General features: G+C 36.2%; 1 protein-coding gene across 1 annotated transcript; it reads left to right on the forward strand.

The window, feature by feature from the left end:
* Nucleotides 1–12: 12 nt before the first annotated feature.
* On the forward strand, nucleotides 13–7,776 carry LOC140165813 (uncharacterized). The gene is made up of 6 exons (XM_072189136.1): nucleotides 13–146; nucleotides 3,235–3,686; nucleotides 4,487–4,537; nucleotides 5,780–5,885; nucleotides 6,170–6,258; nucleotides 7,619–7,776. The coding sequence occupies exons 2-6, from the start codon at nucleotides 3,292–3,294 to the stop codon at nucleotides 7,635–7,637; spliced, it is 660 nt and encodes a 219-aa protein (XP_072045237.1). The 5' UTR covers nucleotides 13–146; nucleotides 3,235–3,291; the 3' UTR covers nucleotides 7,638–7,776.
* Nucleotides 7,777–16,792: the final 9,016 nt, after the last annotated feature.

Raw genomic sequence — 16,792 nt, forward strand, 5'->3', positions numbered from 1 at the left:
TCCTGGATTAATTGTTTTGACCCCTGACCTTGTTGTTATTGCGTTCGGTCCAGGGAATTCCCGAATTTTTAGTAGCTTATGAAATCCACCTTTTGCGTGATACTGAGGTGCTTTGAAGAAAAGTCTTTTTCGTCACTGTAAAGAAGGTACATGTATATTATATTTTTTGTTTTGATTTCGTTTACAATTCATGATCATGTCAATTATCATGCACGAGTTGTCTGACTGAGTGGCATTAGTACTGGCAATTTTTTTTGGTAATTAAAGCTTACGTTACGCCTTTGCCCCCACACGCCATGCATCCTTAGCCTTGACAGTATATGAACCTTCTGAACCTTCTGAAGTTGTAGTCAGCAGGGCGAAAACCGCAAATCGCTAACTATATGGTTGTTCTATTTTGTGCATCTAATTTTATATTTTGTACAATTGTACAGCTATCTACCTAGCTAGGCTATGACGTTTGGAAGTTACCTGTTTATCAAAGTGTCCACACCACAGTCTGGGCTAGTCGGGATTATGCACTTTCAGTTTCTCACGCGTTTGAACGGGAATTGGATTGCGTACTCTTTCGATGTCTAGTGAGCAAATTTCTTCAATATTTTGAGAAAATGATGTCAAATTTTCTATTCTATATTGTTTGGTAATAATGTCTTTTGCCAATAGTTTGTTTAAAGTTGTAATTTTGTGGTTTTGATCGCAAAGATCGGATATTTTCGTTCCGATTCAATTCTGAACCCTTCATAAGGGTGCCGATTTCGCAGAACTTTGACGATAATTTTGCCTTTTTGACACTAAAATGCATTCGATCCTTAATTTTGTTTCAACCGAGTCTTAAATTAGCAAGCACAATAAGGTTGGTACCACTTTTATATATACATTGATAAAATTTTTAAGATTTTTTTTCAAGTTTCTAACTGGCGCAAATCGTTAAGTGTGTATTTCCCATTGACATCCAAAATGGGAAATACGAGTCTGATGGACATAGGAACGGCGTCCATGAGACTCAGCGAGTCTAGTCTGGGCACAGAAAACTGGTCATTGGAATCGCTATAGCATCTTTGATGAAGAAAACTAAAAATATCTTCATCATTTCATGGCGGAACAGGTCGAAAACCTCACCTCGATCATAATATCAACCCGACGCATGTCATAACAAAGCCATTAGGCCAAGGAAAGTCGATTTTGAGTTTCCCGTCACCCGTCCTCTCTTCATTTTCTGACCTCACTTGAATTCATTATTGTGATTTTCCAAAAATACCGATAAAAAATGGTTATATTTGCAAAACAAATTATGAATATCCCTTTATTTTTTGTGGAAAAATCAAAATCAAAACATACATTTTGCTGTCAACCTTGCAGACTCTTTTTACTTTTGAATCTCATTTGGGCTATAAACATCCATCTTCAAGTGAGTGAGCGGCAAATTACAACACATTTTACATGCGTGTTGGTCATATAATGAAAGGCAGAAAAATAATGAATAATGAATAATGAAAAAGTTACGTCACTTGTTTTCAGAAATTATGTGGCAGGAAACTCAAAATTGATTGTTAGTGGCCTTATATTCATTATGTAAATGTCAGTGATTGTCTCCATTGTTCGTGCACCTGGGAAACGAGATGTCAAGCTGAATTTATACTCGATCGCTATATCATGATATCACCATGTGAAATCACCTTTCGAAAACCTCAACATGGTTCTTAAGAATCAAGGCCACTGACTGGCTTAGCAATTGTCCTAGTGGTTAAAATTTAAACCAATCAGGTTAGACGTACATTCGATTTTCGGAGTCCCATTAATTGTTTTTATAAAACCAAAGAAGTCTAGAAGATTGTCGTGTTCATTGATTGGCTTATGATAGCGGAAACTGGTTTATGCAACCAATCACAAAACGGGTTATGGCTTATGTCGGAATTCAGTATATCCGGTCCGCTGAGCATGCGTGGGAATAACTTTTCTGCAAAATGATCGATTGGTATAAATTCAGCTTCAGATTGACGCTACACGTTTGCCCACCTGTGATTTACTGAACCATGTTTGATGTTACTTTGTAAATTTTGCAATTCTTGGCAATGCAGGGTCAGAATTTTGTTTCACAGTGCGAGAATCAATCTTGATTCTTGCAGAATAAATTTGCGGGAATCATTTGATTCTCGCAAATCAACTTCTGTGTAAACTATAAACGTTTGCGTGAATCAAAGTTAAATCTGTTTACGAGAATCTTTGCGAGAATCGATTCTTGCCAAAATTCTGACCCTGCAATGGGATTCCATGAAATTGCCAATATTGTAAGTAAATCTGAAGGATCGGTAATAATGAATATATGTTTTATTTTGTCGGAAGTGCAAGTTGAAGTTAGCGGTTTTGGGTGATCCTGACTTATAGACCACCCTCGTTTTATACTAGGACTTAATTTTTACTTTTGCATCAAGGTTTAGTTTTTCATCATGGTTAAAAAGTTGCCAGACACTTTGAAGTCAATGGTCCTAAATGGCTTCGTGGTTGGATTTAATTAATTGTCACATTGATGTGCTTTGTATTTTTTTTTCTCTCTATCATTTGTTTTTGTATTCTAATGATCAATGCCGAATAAATAAGAAACAAACAAATTACCGTACACATGGCACATCTAGCAGAAGATTTTAGTTTTATTTCATAAGCATAAAGCATTTCTATATAAAATTTGTTGATTTCATTTGTGAAATATATGCATCAGGAGAAATGCTTTGTCAAACATAGTAGCAAAATTAGGCTATTCCATTTAAAATCCACACTACCCCTGTGGAAGATTTTGGAAATATCTTCCTCTGGGGATAATGAATTTCAAATGGAATGAACAAAGGCAATGAAACTCACCCTCCTTCAGTGAAAGATTCAGGTTGAATCTTTCTTAGATGGTGTACCGGTATGAAATTCAAATTAAATTGAGCTGCCTGATTCCATTTGAAATTCATACTTCCCCTGTGGAAGATATTTCCAAAGTCTTCCACAGGGGTAGTGTGGATTTTAAATGGAAAAGCCCATTGTGTGAGTGGAAGAACAACTTGTGAACCAGTCATTTTAGAATGAATTGAAGATCGAAAGTGCTATTGCAAAACTTGCTTGGTCCGCACCATCATGTTGCTCTCACATTTCTTTTAGCCTTGTACATTATTCTACCTTGATAATTGGTAAATGATGTATCAATGTACATTTATTCACTAAATCTTTTTCATTTTGACCTCTTATATGCAGCATTGTGTGCCATCTTCAATACCTTATGCCCCTAGAGTAGTGTGAACTCCTGTAACCATGGCCGCCAAAACTGGTTTTGTAGAAAATAAAGACAAGCGACGAAATAAACGCGTACAGGGTGGCTGGTCAAGTGGAGGGGGAGGACAGAGTCGAGGAGGTAGAGGAGCAGGAAGAGGAGGTCCAGGTCAAGGAAGAGAAGGACTAGGAAGAGGAAATGGTGGAACTAAAAAAGATTTGCCACACATAAGTGCCTATGGACAATTTCAACAATGTCCACCATCCGAAACACAACAAAGGAGCTATCAACAACCAATGTATAATAGTACAGGCTATGATGTGGACTATAGGGGGATTGGCCAGCCAAACGATGTTGGTAGGTCTGGCTTTGTATATCAAACTCCTCAAGAAGTGTTCATAGAAAAGGTAGAATTACCCAAGGAGAAAGAATTGAGGTAAGCATTATCTGAATTACATTTTGAATAAACATGAGTGCTCATTGTAACTATTGTTTGATCAGTTGGTAATCGACGGGTATTGTTAGGTTTTTACCACTGCGCCAAAAAAAATGGACCCAAGCTAAGAGTGATATAGTTGGCCTGTATGGTCTATAATGTGTGTGTTGAAGAAAGTAGACAAAGTATAGGACTTGAATGAATAATTTGTGATGTTTCTGGTGAGATGTCACAAGGATATTCTTGAAATAGAATATGTGACATGATCAAGGGGAATGAGTCACATGTCGGCCCTGGTCGAAAAAATGAGTTTTACACATGTTTCTAAAGCGGACATTTAGGGCTTTCAGAAACTGAAAACCCCATGTTGATACGAATTTCTTTTGTGAAGTTACGTCAATTTATCAATCGCTGAAAACAATATAAAACAAAAGAATTTTAACACTTTCTTTGCCAATATCTCAAAATCAATATTAGCGACATCCGACTCATTTCCCTTGATCGTGTCACATATAGTGATATCCATTTTGACAGTTTCACCGTTAGTGACATATAAATGTATATTACTTTGGACAAGTATCATGCATTGTTACAAATGAAGGTTACTGGGTTAAATAAATGCAAGTTATTTATTCCAGAGGTATTTTATATTTGTCCTGTATACATGTAGGTGACATATATTGTAATGTGTCAAATTCTTTTACCTCTCTTATGCATCATATGTATACACATTAACTTTCACAAATGTGTAGATAATTTAATAAATTTCTGTATTTATTTTGATACATGTCTCATTACAGCAAAGATAATCAATACACATTGAGCTGTACAGATGATCATGGCGAATCTAGGTAGGCACATATATACTCTATTTTATAAAATACACTATACATGTACTTTGTTTCGCCTCAAATTTGGTAGTGGCATTAGTGCTTGTAAGAGTGCACACCACAATTACTGCAGAAAATGGCAACCACTCAAATGCAATTTTCTCAGCTCTTTTTTTTTTGCTTGAAATTTACATTTTCTGTTTCTAGGTAGAAGTTGATGCAGGCTGCGTCAGTACCACATCAATGAGCATTAATTGAATGTACTCATTGTGTTAGATAGCATTATTAGGCATAAAACTAATTGTTGTATTGGTGTAACACAACCTACCCTTAAAATAGGCCATAGGCATGCCCTAGACTTTTAAAAATTTGTGGCCTAAACAAAATCACACCATGGTGCTAAGGCTGAAACAAGGGAACTATATAAACAACATAATGGCAGCGCAACATTTTCTCTGTCAATGCTCGGAAAATACTAATGTTAAAGTCATTTTAATGCAATGAAATACGGTGGTCAATGATTGTTGATGTTGTGCAAGATGTCTATACAGGGATTCAAATTTGAGGAGAACCAAAGAACCGGTTCTCCTGAAGGTTCTCGCTGGATTACAACTAGGAGAACCAAAAGTGGTTCTCGTAAGCTTCCAAGTCTCAGATCGCATATTATGTTATATTTTATCTTTCTGCAACGGAAATATGATTTAATCTAAAAATATAATTCTGAAATGTTAGGGAAAAGGTAAAGTTTTCTTCATTTTTATTTAGCTGTAAATTTTTTATTGTATGATCACGAACGGGAATCCATGGCCCATGCCTGCATGTACTTTTAATGTTTATATTACTCGACCATCCCATAATAATAGATGTGATCTCGCTAGCGTAGTAATGAAATAGTCTCCTTTGTTTGTAGAATTAACAGGATTAACTACCATAGCAATTGATGAATACAACTTTTGAATATATTGCCCTGCGCTACAATGTTCACGCGAACCGAAGGTTCTCGCAAAAGCCCTTTGCGAGAACCTAAACAGGTTCCCGCAATTGATTTAAAAAAACAAAAACGTTCCAGCACCTCTATGAACACATGTGGTGGAAAATTTAATGTTTGAACGAGCTTTAAAATACACCCTTACCTACCTACCCTACTTATGTTCATTCTGTTATGTCAATACATCAATTTATTATTTTGGGCCTTATATCCTCTCATTATTTATGAAATTAGTAGGCAAAATTGCATCTCCTTCTTATATTCTCTCATTTTAGAATACGGCTATTCAGTAAGTTTATAGCAGAGGATGAGGCTGCCTGGATATTTCAGAAGCTAGAGGCAGAAGTCAACTGGAACAGGAGGATGATTAAAAACCAAGTGGTGAGTGTGTATTTGAATGTATGACTGGTTATCATCATGAATAAACAAAAATTCTACATACAGATGCATCTGAGCACTGGTGGTAAGCACTTGTCTTCCGAGGTGAACATCATGTAGTTGTGCTTGTTCAAACAAATATAAAGGATAGGTTTTCACAGGCAAGCGATGCATGCAAGTACATCTTTTAGGGTGTCAAAAAGAAAGGTTTGTTCGACAAGACCTGGAACATGAAGCATCAAAAAATCAATCTGTATTCAATTTGTTTGCATTAATTTTTTTTACAGGGGGTGAATATGCTGAGCCCAGAAAAACTTTCTGGTTTGGAGAGCTTCCGTATTCATATTCTAAAGTCACTATGGCATCTTGTAATGAGGTATGATGATAATGTTTAGTAGTTGCTCACCCATAGACCAGTATATGCTGGAAGGGGGAGGGGAGGGGAGAGTGGAAATGTCGGTACCAGGATGTTTGGTAGACTCTGATAGCATTTTGTAGCTCTTAGGGCTCTTAGCTATGGCATCTTTTAATGAGGTATGATGATAATGTTAATAGTGGTCCACCCATCGAAGAGTATTATGCTAGTGGAGGAGGGGGAGTAGAAATGTAGGTACGGGGATGTGTGGTAGACTTTTATGGATCTTAGCTATGGCATCTTTTAATGAGGTATGATGATAATGTAACTAGGAATAGAGAGTAGAAATGTAAGTATAAGGGTGTGTGGTACGACTTGGATAGCATTTTCTGGCTCTTAGCTGTGGCATCTTGTAATGAGGTATGATGAGAATGTTAATAGTGGTCCACCCATCAAAGGGTATTATGCTGGTGGGGAGGGGAGTAGAAATGTAGGTATGAGGATGTGTGGTAGACTCTGATAGCATTTTCTGGCTCTTAGCTGTGGCATCTTCTAGTGAGGTATGATGATAATATAATATAAATAGTGGTCCACCCATCAAAGAGTATATATGCTGGTGGGGGAGGGGGGAGTAGAAATGTAGGTACGAGGATGTGTGGTAGACTTGGATAGCATTATAAAATAAATAAATAAATGTAGATATTTATATAGCATTTTCTGGCTCTTAGTTATGGCATCTTGTAATGAGGTATGATGATAATGTTAGTATGGTCCACCCATCAAACAGTATAGGCTGGAGTGGGAGGGGAGAGTAGAAATGTAGGTACAAGGATGTTTGGTAGACTCTGATAGCATTTTCTGGCGCTTAGCTGTGACATCTTGTAATGAGGTATGATGATAATGTTAATAGTGGTCCACCCATCGAAGAGTAAATTGTGAAGTGGGAGGCGGAGAGTTGAAATGTAGGTACCAGGATGTGTGGTAGACTCTGATAGCATTTTCTAGCTCTTAGCTATGGCATCTTGTTATGAGGTATGATGATAATATGATAATGTTAGTCATGGGGGGTAATGGTCCACCTATCCAATAGTATATATGCTGGAATGGGGGGGGGGGGGAAGTAGAAATGTAGGTACAAGGATGTGTGGTAGACTCTGAAAGCATTTTCTGGCTCTTACATGTAGCTATACCTCACAGCATTTCAGAAAACTGGTTTAGCTTTTCTACATTTTAAACATTTCTATATTTCAAAAAATCTTTAAACTTTGCTTTCCATATTTGCTTGTTTTTCATATTTATTTAAAGATTTATCTTAGAAAAAAATAGATGCAATTTGATATAAAACCAAACTGATATTTTTGTTTTGTTTACCTCTGCACAGTGGCACCCAATACTGTTAGATCTAAAACAGCGCATAGAATCCAACACTGGGAAGACATTCAACTCTGTGCTGTGTAATCTCTATGAAGGTTGCAAGGACGGGGTACAGTGGCATAGCGATGATGAGTACTCACTGGGAGATAAACCTACTATTGCATCCGTCTCACTTGGAGCAACAAGGAGGTTTCAATTGAGGGACAAGAATGGACAGGTATGTTTAAATCATTCAGCATCCAATGTGCATTAGGGAACAAACCAAAAGATCGATGACGTCCTATAAACGAAACTAGTTTCGTTTAGGGGAGGGGTAAAAATACTCGATTACGTTTGTACAAAAACATCGGTCAGAAGAATGTGTCTTTATTATTATTATGTCAAAATTTTCAACATTTCATTATTACGTTTCTGGTAGGGAGGGAGGGAGTTGGCTGAGAAACGAAACTAGTTACGTTTATAGGACGTCATCGATCTTTTGGTTTGTTCCCTTAGGGCTCATATTGAAATACCCTACCACGTTTTCACACAGAAAGAAGGCAGGATTCCCCTCGCTAAGCGCGCGCCTCAGGAAAGCTCGGTCATAAAACGGATGGATTATATGCATCAGTGATACACCCTGCCCAGGATTTTAACAAAGAAGGCTAGCACAGGAAAGCTGCAGGATGGCGCACACCTTCCTGTGTAAGGGAATTTCAATATGAGCCCTTAGTTGCTTTTATTTCAGTCCTAAACCTGAGACGAATATACCTAAAGGTATATTCGTCTCAGTCCTAAACCACCTCATATGTGGTTCTGATAAGCAACTCTTCTATCTAACAGTATGATCATGTATTTATATTTTGATCAGCTCGTAATCTGCGGGAAATTTTAAGCTTTTACCACTACTTCGAAAAAATAGATCCACATTAAGAATGATATATAGTTGACCTGTTTGGTCTTTATTGTGTGTGTTAAATAAAGCAGGCAAAGTATAGGACTTGAATTGATAGTTTGTGATACTTCCGATGAGTTGTCACAAGACAATTCTAAAAATATTGATAATTATATGCGATGTTATAAGCTTGATTACGAGCTGATCACACTGTGTATGTCAATTTTGTTCATTCCTTACATGATGAGCCTTGTTCACCCAATTTACGTTCTAATAGATGTATGGTATGTTAAATTGTGTGTTGATCAATATATTATACTTACCATAAAAACTCGATAGAGTTAGCATATGTGCTTACTATCGAGTGCTTTTGAGAACATGAAATTGTACGCTTTACCAACTAAGCTATTGGGCTTGAGACATAAATTTGCAGGTTTACTTGTTCATATATAGCTATGTGTATCGATGATTTGCTCAAAACCCTTTACGTTTTTGTGGATGGGGCACTTCATGTTTGCATGTTTTAAAAGTGCTCAATAATAAACACATCTGCTTACTATCAAGTTTTTATGCTATATCATTTCAGTTTGCTGATAATCCTGAGCGAGGAGAGTATGTTATTCATCTTACTAGTGGTAGTTTACTCATGATGATGGGAGCAACACAAGATGACTGGCATGTAAGCATACATGATCCACAACATGCTCATCTATCAGGGCACATTTCTTTAACCCCAATACAGTGCACATTCATTGAATGGCCTTTGTAAATTTGGGTACACAAACTCATACTCTGCAATTTGAGGTCAAATTTTGCTCTATGATTGTTTAATTGAGGTTATTGAACTATGGCACTGGGATGAGGCCATTGTGGTCCATAGTGATAGAGGTTTTGAACTCAATATAATAATAGCACTGTAGACATGGACATTTTGCACATGGTACATAACACTGAATTTGAGGCTATATAATATTTTCCTACACTGCAAGGCCATAAAGCAGTGTAAATTCACTTCGACAATGTTCTTGTAGTCCATTTTATAAAAATAAATGAAAATATTCCTTTTGATTTGTGGATACTGAATTTTATGGCATAAAACATTTCGAATATTGCCCTGATATTTAGTGGCAACGAAAAAAGTTCCCCTAAAATGTTACCATTGACCGGTGTTGATGTGATTGATGTCATCGCCAGTTAATAGTCCCTTGTTATGGGAACTTTTTGCCCTGCTTAACATCGCAACCTCAGTGGATCACTCTGATACTGATACAGGCTGTATCAAAATGATTGGTACCCATCAATTTTCAGTGATATGAACATGACTGCCACATCAAAATGCAACATAGGATCAACATAATTTGTTGATTAATGTGATAAACAGGCATATAACTTTAAGTTATGGTCATTTCAAAAAGATCCTATGTTGCATTTTGAAAAAGCAATAACCATAATTATTATTTATATCAGGCTTTTGAGCGATACAATAAAACTGTATATTGTACAATATTTGCAAAATACCGGATGCAATACAATATTTTTTTAATATCGTACGCGTATCTCGTATGCGTCACACGTTACCATGGTGACAGCACTAACACGCGTCATGATACAACAGCACAACAATACAGACACCGTAACGGCTCACAGGAGATTTCGTACTGTATAAACAAGTAAAATCACAAACTTAGTTCGCGGCAATTCTGGATGATGATTAAACCTTAGGAAATATAATCCACATCTACAAATAAACCTATATAGTTTATATATAATTATTCCGAAATTGTCTTTGGAGAGTAAAGAGCAGAAAACAAGAAGGTCAAAAGGTAAGCCTACATTACAATACACATTGGTTAAACCCGGTGGCTAGGTAAGCTTAAATTTTAATTTTACCGCCTAACAAAAGCCTGATATAAATAATAATAATAATATTGAATGGCTTATTTTCGTGTGATACAAGAATATATTGCACTCGATAGAAAAAATATTGCACTCGTCTTCGACTCGATCATGCAATATTTTTCTATCTCGTGCAATATATTCTTGTATCACACTCAAAGCCATTATCAATATTATATAAATACTGATGGGTACCAATCACTTTGATACAGCCTGTACTTGAAGATCAGATTGTCTGCTCCTTCCATACTTTGTAAGGCTCTTAAGCTGAATTTATACTCAACCGCTTTTGCAGAAAAGCGATTTTCATGCATGCTCAATGTTTACTTACATTTCCAGAGCGTCAAGCCGATCAATCGATTCAAATCGCGGAGGCAAAAACGACGTCGCTTTTGCAAGTTGAAGAAATCCCAACTTCCCAGCGATATCGCTTGACACGTGAATGCGTCAACCAATCATATACAACCAACTGGATCTATTATTTTGCTAATTAATTTACCTTTCTCGATTTTTAACTTTTGATGATGAATTAATTCAAAGCAATAATTATTGACAGCAACTGATGTTTTAAAAATGTATTTTGTGGCATTTAGAATATTTTAATTGTCGTCTGCAATCGCTATCGCCGTGATAAGTATAAATGCAAAAGCGACGGGCGATGCATCGCAAAATTCGGCGATTTCAAATCGCTTTTTCAAAAGCGATTAATCGCATCGCTCGGCGATCGAGTATAAATTCAGCTTTACAGTATGAATATTTTCATACTTCATAGGAAACAAATACCGTAAAACCTCCTCTACGGGTTGATAATCAGTCCGTGTAAGAGATGGATATTACTTCCAGGGCAAAGTTGGTTGGGTCGCAATTTTTTAAGCCACAGATGACAACATTGCATTGGTATTGGTACAAAAACACGGAAAGAAAGCAGGATTAAATATAAGAAGAAACGTTACGATAATGGCCGAATCTGAAAATATACAAGAGATTGTCGATGGAGCGATGACAGCAATATGAGGTACATAAGACAAATATTGACTGCTTTATTCAGGTCATGGACGTCATGGTTAAAATTATAGGCCTGTGGTTATCTCAAAACCATGCTATGACTGGGCTGCGCCTCGGGTCATAGCATGATTTTGAGATCACTTTGGGCACTTTTTTACCATGACCCTCATAGCAGTCAATAGTTGTATATTATGAAATCTGATATAACCTTGATAAGATTATAGCAACACAGAAATGACATTGACCTGTATTTTTTAAACTTCCTTACAGCATCGGGTGCCCAAAGAGTATCATGACAGAGGGCCTAGAATCAACCTGACCTTTCGTACCATTTATCCCGATGATCGTCGTGACCCAGTCTACCCTGAGGAGGAGTGGTGATACAAGGTGTGTAATGGACAATGGGATTTGAGCCTCCCTTGGTAAAAATTTAATTGATATTATGTCACCTACATGTATCGTGTGTCTCATCTGAATTTGAGAGTAACGCCATGTTGGATTTCGCTATGGCAGATTTGAATCATGTGCTCTAACCTAATCCCGCAGGGCATATACACATGTGTAGAAGGGCAATTTGTCAGTACGCTGGTGACACAACTGCGTAAACGCACTGATTTGAATCTGCTACTAAACAAACAATTGTTGTTTAAGGGATCATCCGGGATAGTGGCATTTGCACTGTATTTTTTGTGGGACCTGAGAGCACATCAGACACACCAAATTGCAAATTCTGAATACGAGGAATGTCCTTCTGATATCAAATTTTTGATATATTGAAATTTGCAATATGATGCAAATTTTATGGCAAATCATTGAAAATTGGTAGTTAGCCAAACAATGGTTGGCTTTTCCTCCCAGTTACATACACTTTAATACATATCATTAGATTCATAAAGTTAACTTTGAGGACTGTTAAATGTCCATTTTTAAAAATTTGCTATAAAATTTGTATTATATCGCAAATTTCAAAAATCAAAATCATTTGATTTCAGAAGGACATACTCGTATTCAGAAAGCAATTTGGTGTGTTTAATGTGCTCCCAGGTACCAAAAAAAATACTGTGCAAACGTCGCTATCCGATCCCTTAAGTTTTTTAATTTGTTGACATTTTAAAACTGAGATTGAAATGTTTCCATTTTTTTATATAGGGGGTACTAGGTTTTGTGTGCATTTCTTTTAGAGAGGGCACTAGGTGATCCACAGCCTCATCCCCAACTCAATCGGAGCAAATTAAGATTTTTACACCATCAGTTACCTAGTACTACACTAATATTTGTATTCATAAACTTTCTTGCAGATTCAGTTGTTGACAAAGATATTGTCCAATTTGTATTTTCCGTCTGTTGACAGATAGAAATTACAGCAAAGTAGCCTATGGGGGGGCCTTAAAATATGTAATAACCCATAACTTTGCAAATTTAATGTCTAAATCAACTGAAAGTTTAGAAATTGGCTTTTTTACACATATATCTGTTGAATCCAACCCTAAAAAGAAGATGCTAAAATCATAAATTGCCCCTTTAATGGAGCTTAAGAGAGATACAGGTGCCTTTTTATTTTAGCCGCAAATTAAGGTCCGTTCATACTACCACCGCATTTGTGATGCGTTGTTTTGCGATGCGGTGTGTTGCCGCACTGCATCGTACTGCAAACTACTGCATTGCGATATCGCAATAAAGTTAAATACATTTTTACTTGGAAATGCGATGAGTTGCGTTGAGTTGCGGCAAAAAGTAATCGATATATATCGGCATCGCAAAGCAACGCATCACAAATGTGGTGGTAGTATGAACGGACCTTTTGTGTCAAATTGTCGCAGCAAGTGGATCTTTTTGCCGACGTTTCCTGTTGTAAATGCACACTTCTCAATGGTATCCTTACATTTTAAAGAAAACAATCACAAGTTAATGATATTAGCAAAGGCCTAATGGAAGATCCAAGGAGGTTGTTGCTATTGAACTTAAAAACCAACTACCAAAGTATTTGTGTTCCCACCATGTAAAATTATTTAAAATAATGTACGCCACCCACGAGCTGTGCTTTATTCCGTGAGTATGCACTGTTTTCAAAATAGTCAGAGGGTGAAAATTAAGGCCATAATATGTATGCAGTGGCATGGCTAGGGGTCGTGGCACCTGGGTTGAACTGAACTGAACTGACACTATGTATGATATGATCCCATATACTCAGGCCAAAGTCAGCAAATTGTGAATTTCAAATTAGCAAAACTAAGGAGGAAAATGTAGAAAACATTAAGGAAAAGATTTTCACAGTAACTGAGCTGGCAATATCGTGTTTCAACATTACAAAGCTTACTATATGAGCAATCAATCATACTTCAAAGATAGCTGAAGTATCACTATTGCCAACTTTGTCCTGATTGGATAAGATTGTGTCACATGTGTAAAGAATTTGACAGGGTCTTCAACACAATTCGGGACATTGTGTATTGGTTTGGCTGTTCTGAAGTTTGTATATACAAGACTGGGTATTAAAATAGATTATAGTCTTCCTACTAAATTATTAATAATCGATAATATGTATGCAAAATGTTGATTTTGATAAAATTCCAATTTTTAAATATAAATGTGAACAGCTGCCATGCCATAGAGCCTGTAATGGCTCAAATTGGGTGATGAAAATTTTATTTAAATTAATATCTCCAAACTGGAGTCATTACGGAATCAGAAATTATACCGTAAACGTTTGCCTAATGGTGCACCTGGGCTCCATTGCCTTGGGGTAAATTTCATGTACAAATAGAGAGCTCCCTCCTCTAAAAACCCCAACAAGAATTAAGGGTATGTGCCCTTATTTGCTGGTGGGATTTTTATGGGAGGGCACTTTAGTTTGTGTCTAAAATTCCAGTTATGTCAAGGGAGCCCATAGCGCCATTAGGCGAACGTTTACGGTATGTAATGTGGAATATGATGTACTGAAACGTTGTCTGCTGAATGAACAAGTTGTTATTGTATATGAAAATATTTTAAAATATGAGAAGATTTATAAAGTTGTTTAAATGTATTAAATCGTCAAACCTCAACTTATGTTTATTTACTTTTTATTAACTTAATGTTATAAAATATTAATAGAACAGGGAGTGTTTTAAAGAATAATCATGTACACTGTTAGACTCTCACTTATATTTTAATTAAGAAACAAATAAACAAAATGTTCTCGCTATTTTCCCCTATTTATCTGTCTTTGCATGTGTCTGTCTGTCTGTCTGTCTGTGTGTCGGGGTGTCTGTCTGTTGGGGTGTCGGTGGGGTGTCTGTCTGTCTTACTCCCCTTTAATTGATAACATTTGCCCAATGTAAACACGTATGCTTAAAATGTGATGAAATCAGTTAATTCAACAGCAACATCTATATGTTATGATTCTTAGGGCCAATTTCTTGAAGCATGGCTAGTGGTTAGGCTTCCTAGGCTATCAGGCATAAGCCCAATTAGTCCTATATACCATCATACATCACCTAGAAAAATTAAATCAATAAAATAGGTCCACATTGGTAGGGCTATAATAGCCTGCTGGCTTAGGAAGCCTGGCTACTTTTAGCAAAGTTTTGAGAACTCTGGCCTAAGGTCTGCAGTATGAGGAAATATTAATTGATGTAACACAAAGAGAACAAATGGTACATTTTGTCTCTCTTAAGGGGTGGGGTGTGAACGTTTGGACAGTATTTATTGTGGGACATTAGAGCACATCAGACATATCAAATTGCATTCTGAATACTGAAGAATGTCCTTCTGATATCAAATAATTTTGATTTTTGAAATTCGCAATGTAATACACATTTTATGGCAAATCATTAAAATTGATATTTTTGATATTTAACAGTACTTGAAGTAAACTTTATAAATCTGATGATTTATACTTAAAGTGTATGTAGGTGGGATGAAAAGCCGACGATCAATTGAAAATTTTGACCTTTCATTATTGAAGATATGGATTTTTTTCCCAAAACACACAAAAAATAGGTCTTTTGGGGAAAAAAATCCATATCTTCAATATAAAAGGTCAAAATTTTCAATTGATCGTCGGCTTTTCCTCCCAGCTACATACACTTTAAGAATATATCATTGGATTTATAAAATTTATTTCGAGGACTGTTATATATCAAAAAGTTGAAAATATCAAATTTTAATAATTTGTCATAAAATTTGTATTATATCGTGAATTTCAAAAATGAAAATTATTTGATATCAGAAAGACATGCTTCAGTATTCAGAATGCAATTCGACACGTCTGAGGTGCTCTCATGTCCCACAAAAATACTGTCGAAACGCTCATAAACGCTCATTCTACATGTAGATCCCTTAAGAAATTGTGGCAATATAATTGTAAATGTAATAATTGTAATAACTTTGCTTCTGAAGCTTTAATTTGTAAATACATATTTTTATTCTCTGTACTTATATTTGATACTGAAAATAGTAACATTTTATGTAATTTTGGAAAGTCTATTTTGAGGGCTCAGTACCACAAGATCTGAACTTGTAGTTTTAACAAAAAGATTTTAGTGTGAAATTAAACTGGCAGTCTAATCTACCCGAAATCTGCAAACTGTTACCTCCAGTAATATTTACAAAAAAGGAACAACATGTATGTTAACAAGCTCACAATGTATGTCTCCTTATACTTCTGCTTCTACACGGATTCTCATCAAAGCCTGTTTAGCATTGGGACGAGGCCTATTTTTACAATAGTGTGGTATTGAGCCCTCAATGTCAATTTGAAACTCTGAAGCAAAGGCTGATTTAGCTGTAAGTAATTACTATAAAAAAGTGGTGAGAAATTTTTTTTTCGAACAAATCATTGTACTATCTATGTGGTGGTCTTAAAACACAGATGTGATTATACAATGGACAACCGGTTTTAATATGGTTCAAGAATCAAACCCTACTGGGTTTTAAATAAACAGGCTGATTTCTTGAAACCCGTTTACACAGAGCCTGAAGTCAACTTTAGTCAACTTTGAACTAAACTTCATTTGTGTGTAAACTGAGTCGCCCCGTTTTGAGCTTGACTTCTGAAGGCGACTTCAAATGACGACCCAGAGCTACATTTGTTGAATTTAAAGTTGACATTTGCAGTGTAAACGAACATGTAATTAGAAGTCGACTTCGTTTGAAGCATGAGCAAGTGATGGCATAAAAGTTGAATTCACAATTTATTTTGAAGTCAACTGCCGTGTAAACACCCCATCAAGAAATAATTTATGCTAATCCTTAGTTGCAATCGCAATAATTGGTGAAAGTACATGTACTTAGACTATTAGAAGCGATCTGTAGCATTTCAAGTGATGGAAAGTAGCAAATTCCTTATCACAGCTTGAGTGTAAAATTTATCTTGAATCTCCAGTACAAATATAATATATGCATGTAGTCAAAGGTGCAATAAAA

This window comes from Amphiura filiformis, chromosome 12 (genome assembly GCF_039555335.1).
Source record: "Amphiura filiformis chromosome 12, Afil_fr2py, whole genome shotgun sequence".
Taxonomy (NCBI): Eukaryota; Metazoa; Echinodermata; class Ophiuroidea; order Amphilepidida; family Amphiuridae; genus Amphiura; species Amphiura filiformis.

What these genes read in the sequence shown, in the direction of transcription:
- LOC140165813 (XM_072189136.1), top strand. Translation starts at nt 3,292, where the DNA reads ATGGCCGCCAAAACTGGTTTTGTAGAAAATAAAGACAAGCGACGAAAT. An exon ending in CCCAAGGAGAAAGAATTGAG is followed by an intron (nt 3,687 to 4,486) that starts GTAAGCATTATC and finishes GTCTCATTACAG; the next exon opens with CAAAGATAATCAATACACAT. An exon ending in GATGATCATGGCGAATCTAG is followed by an intron (nt 4,538 to 5,779) that starts GTAGGCACATAT and finishes CTCTCATTTTAG; the next exon opens with AATACGGCTATTCAGTAAGT.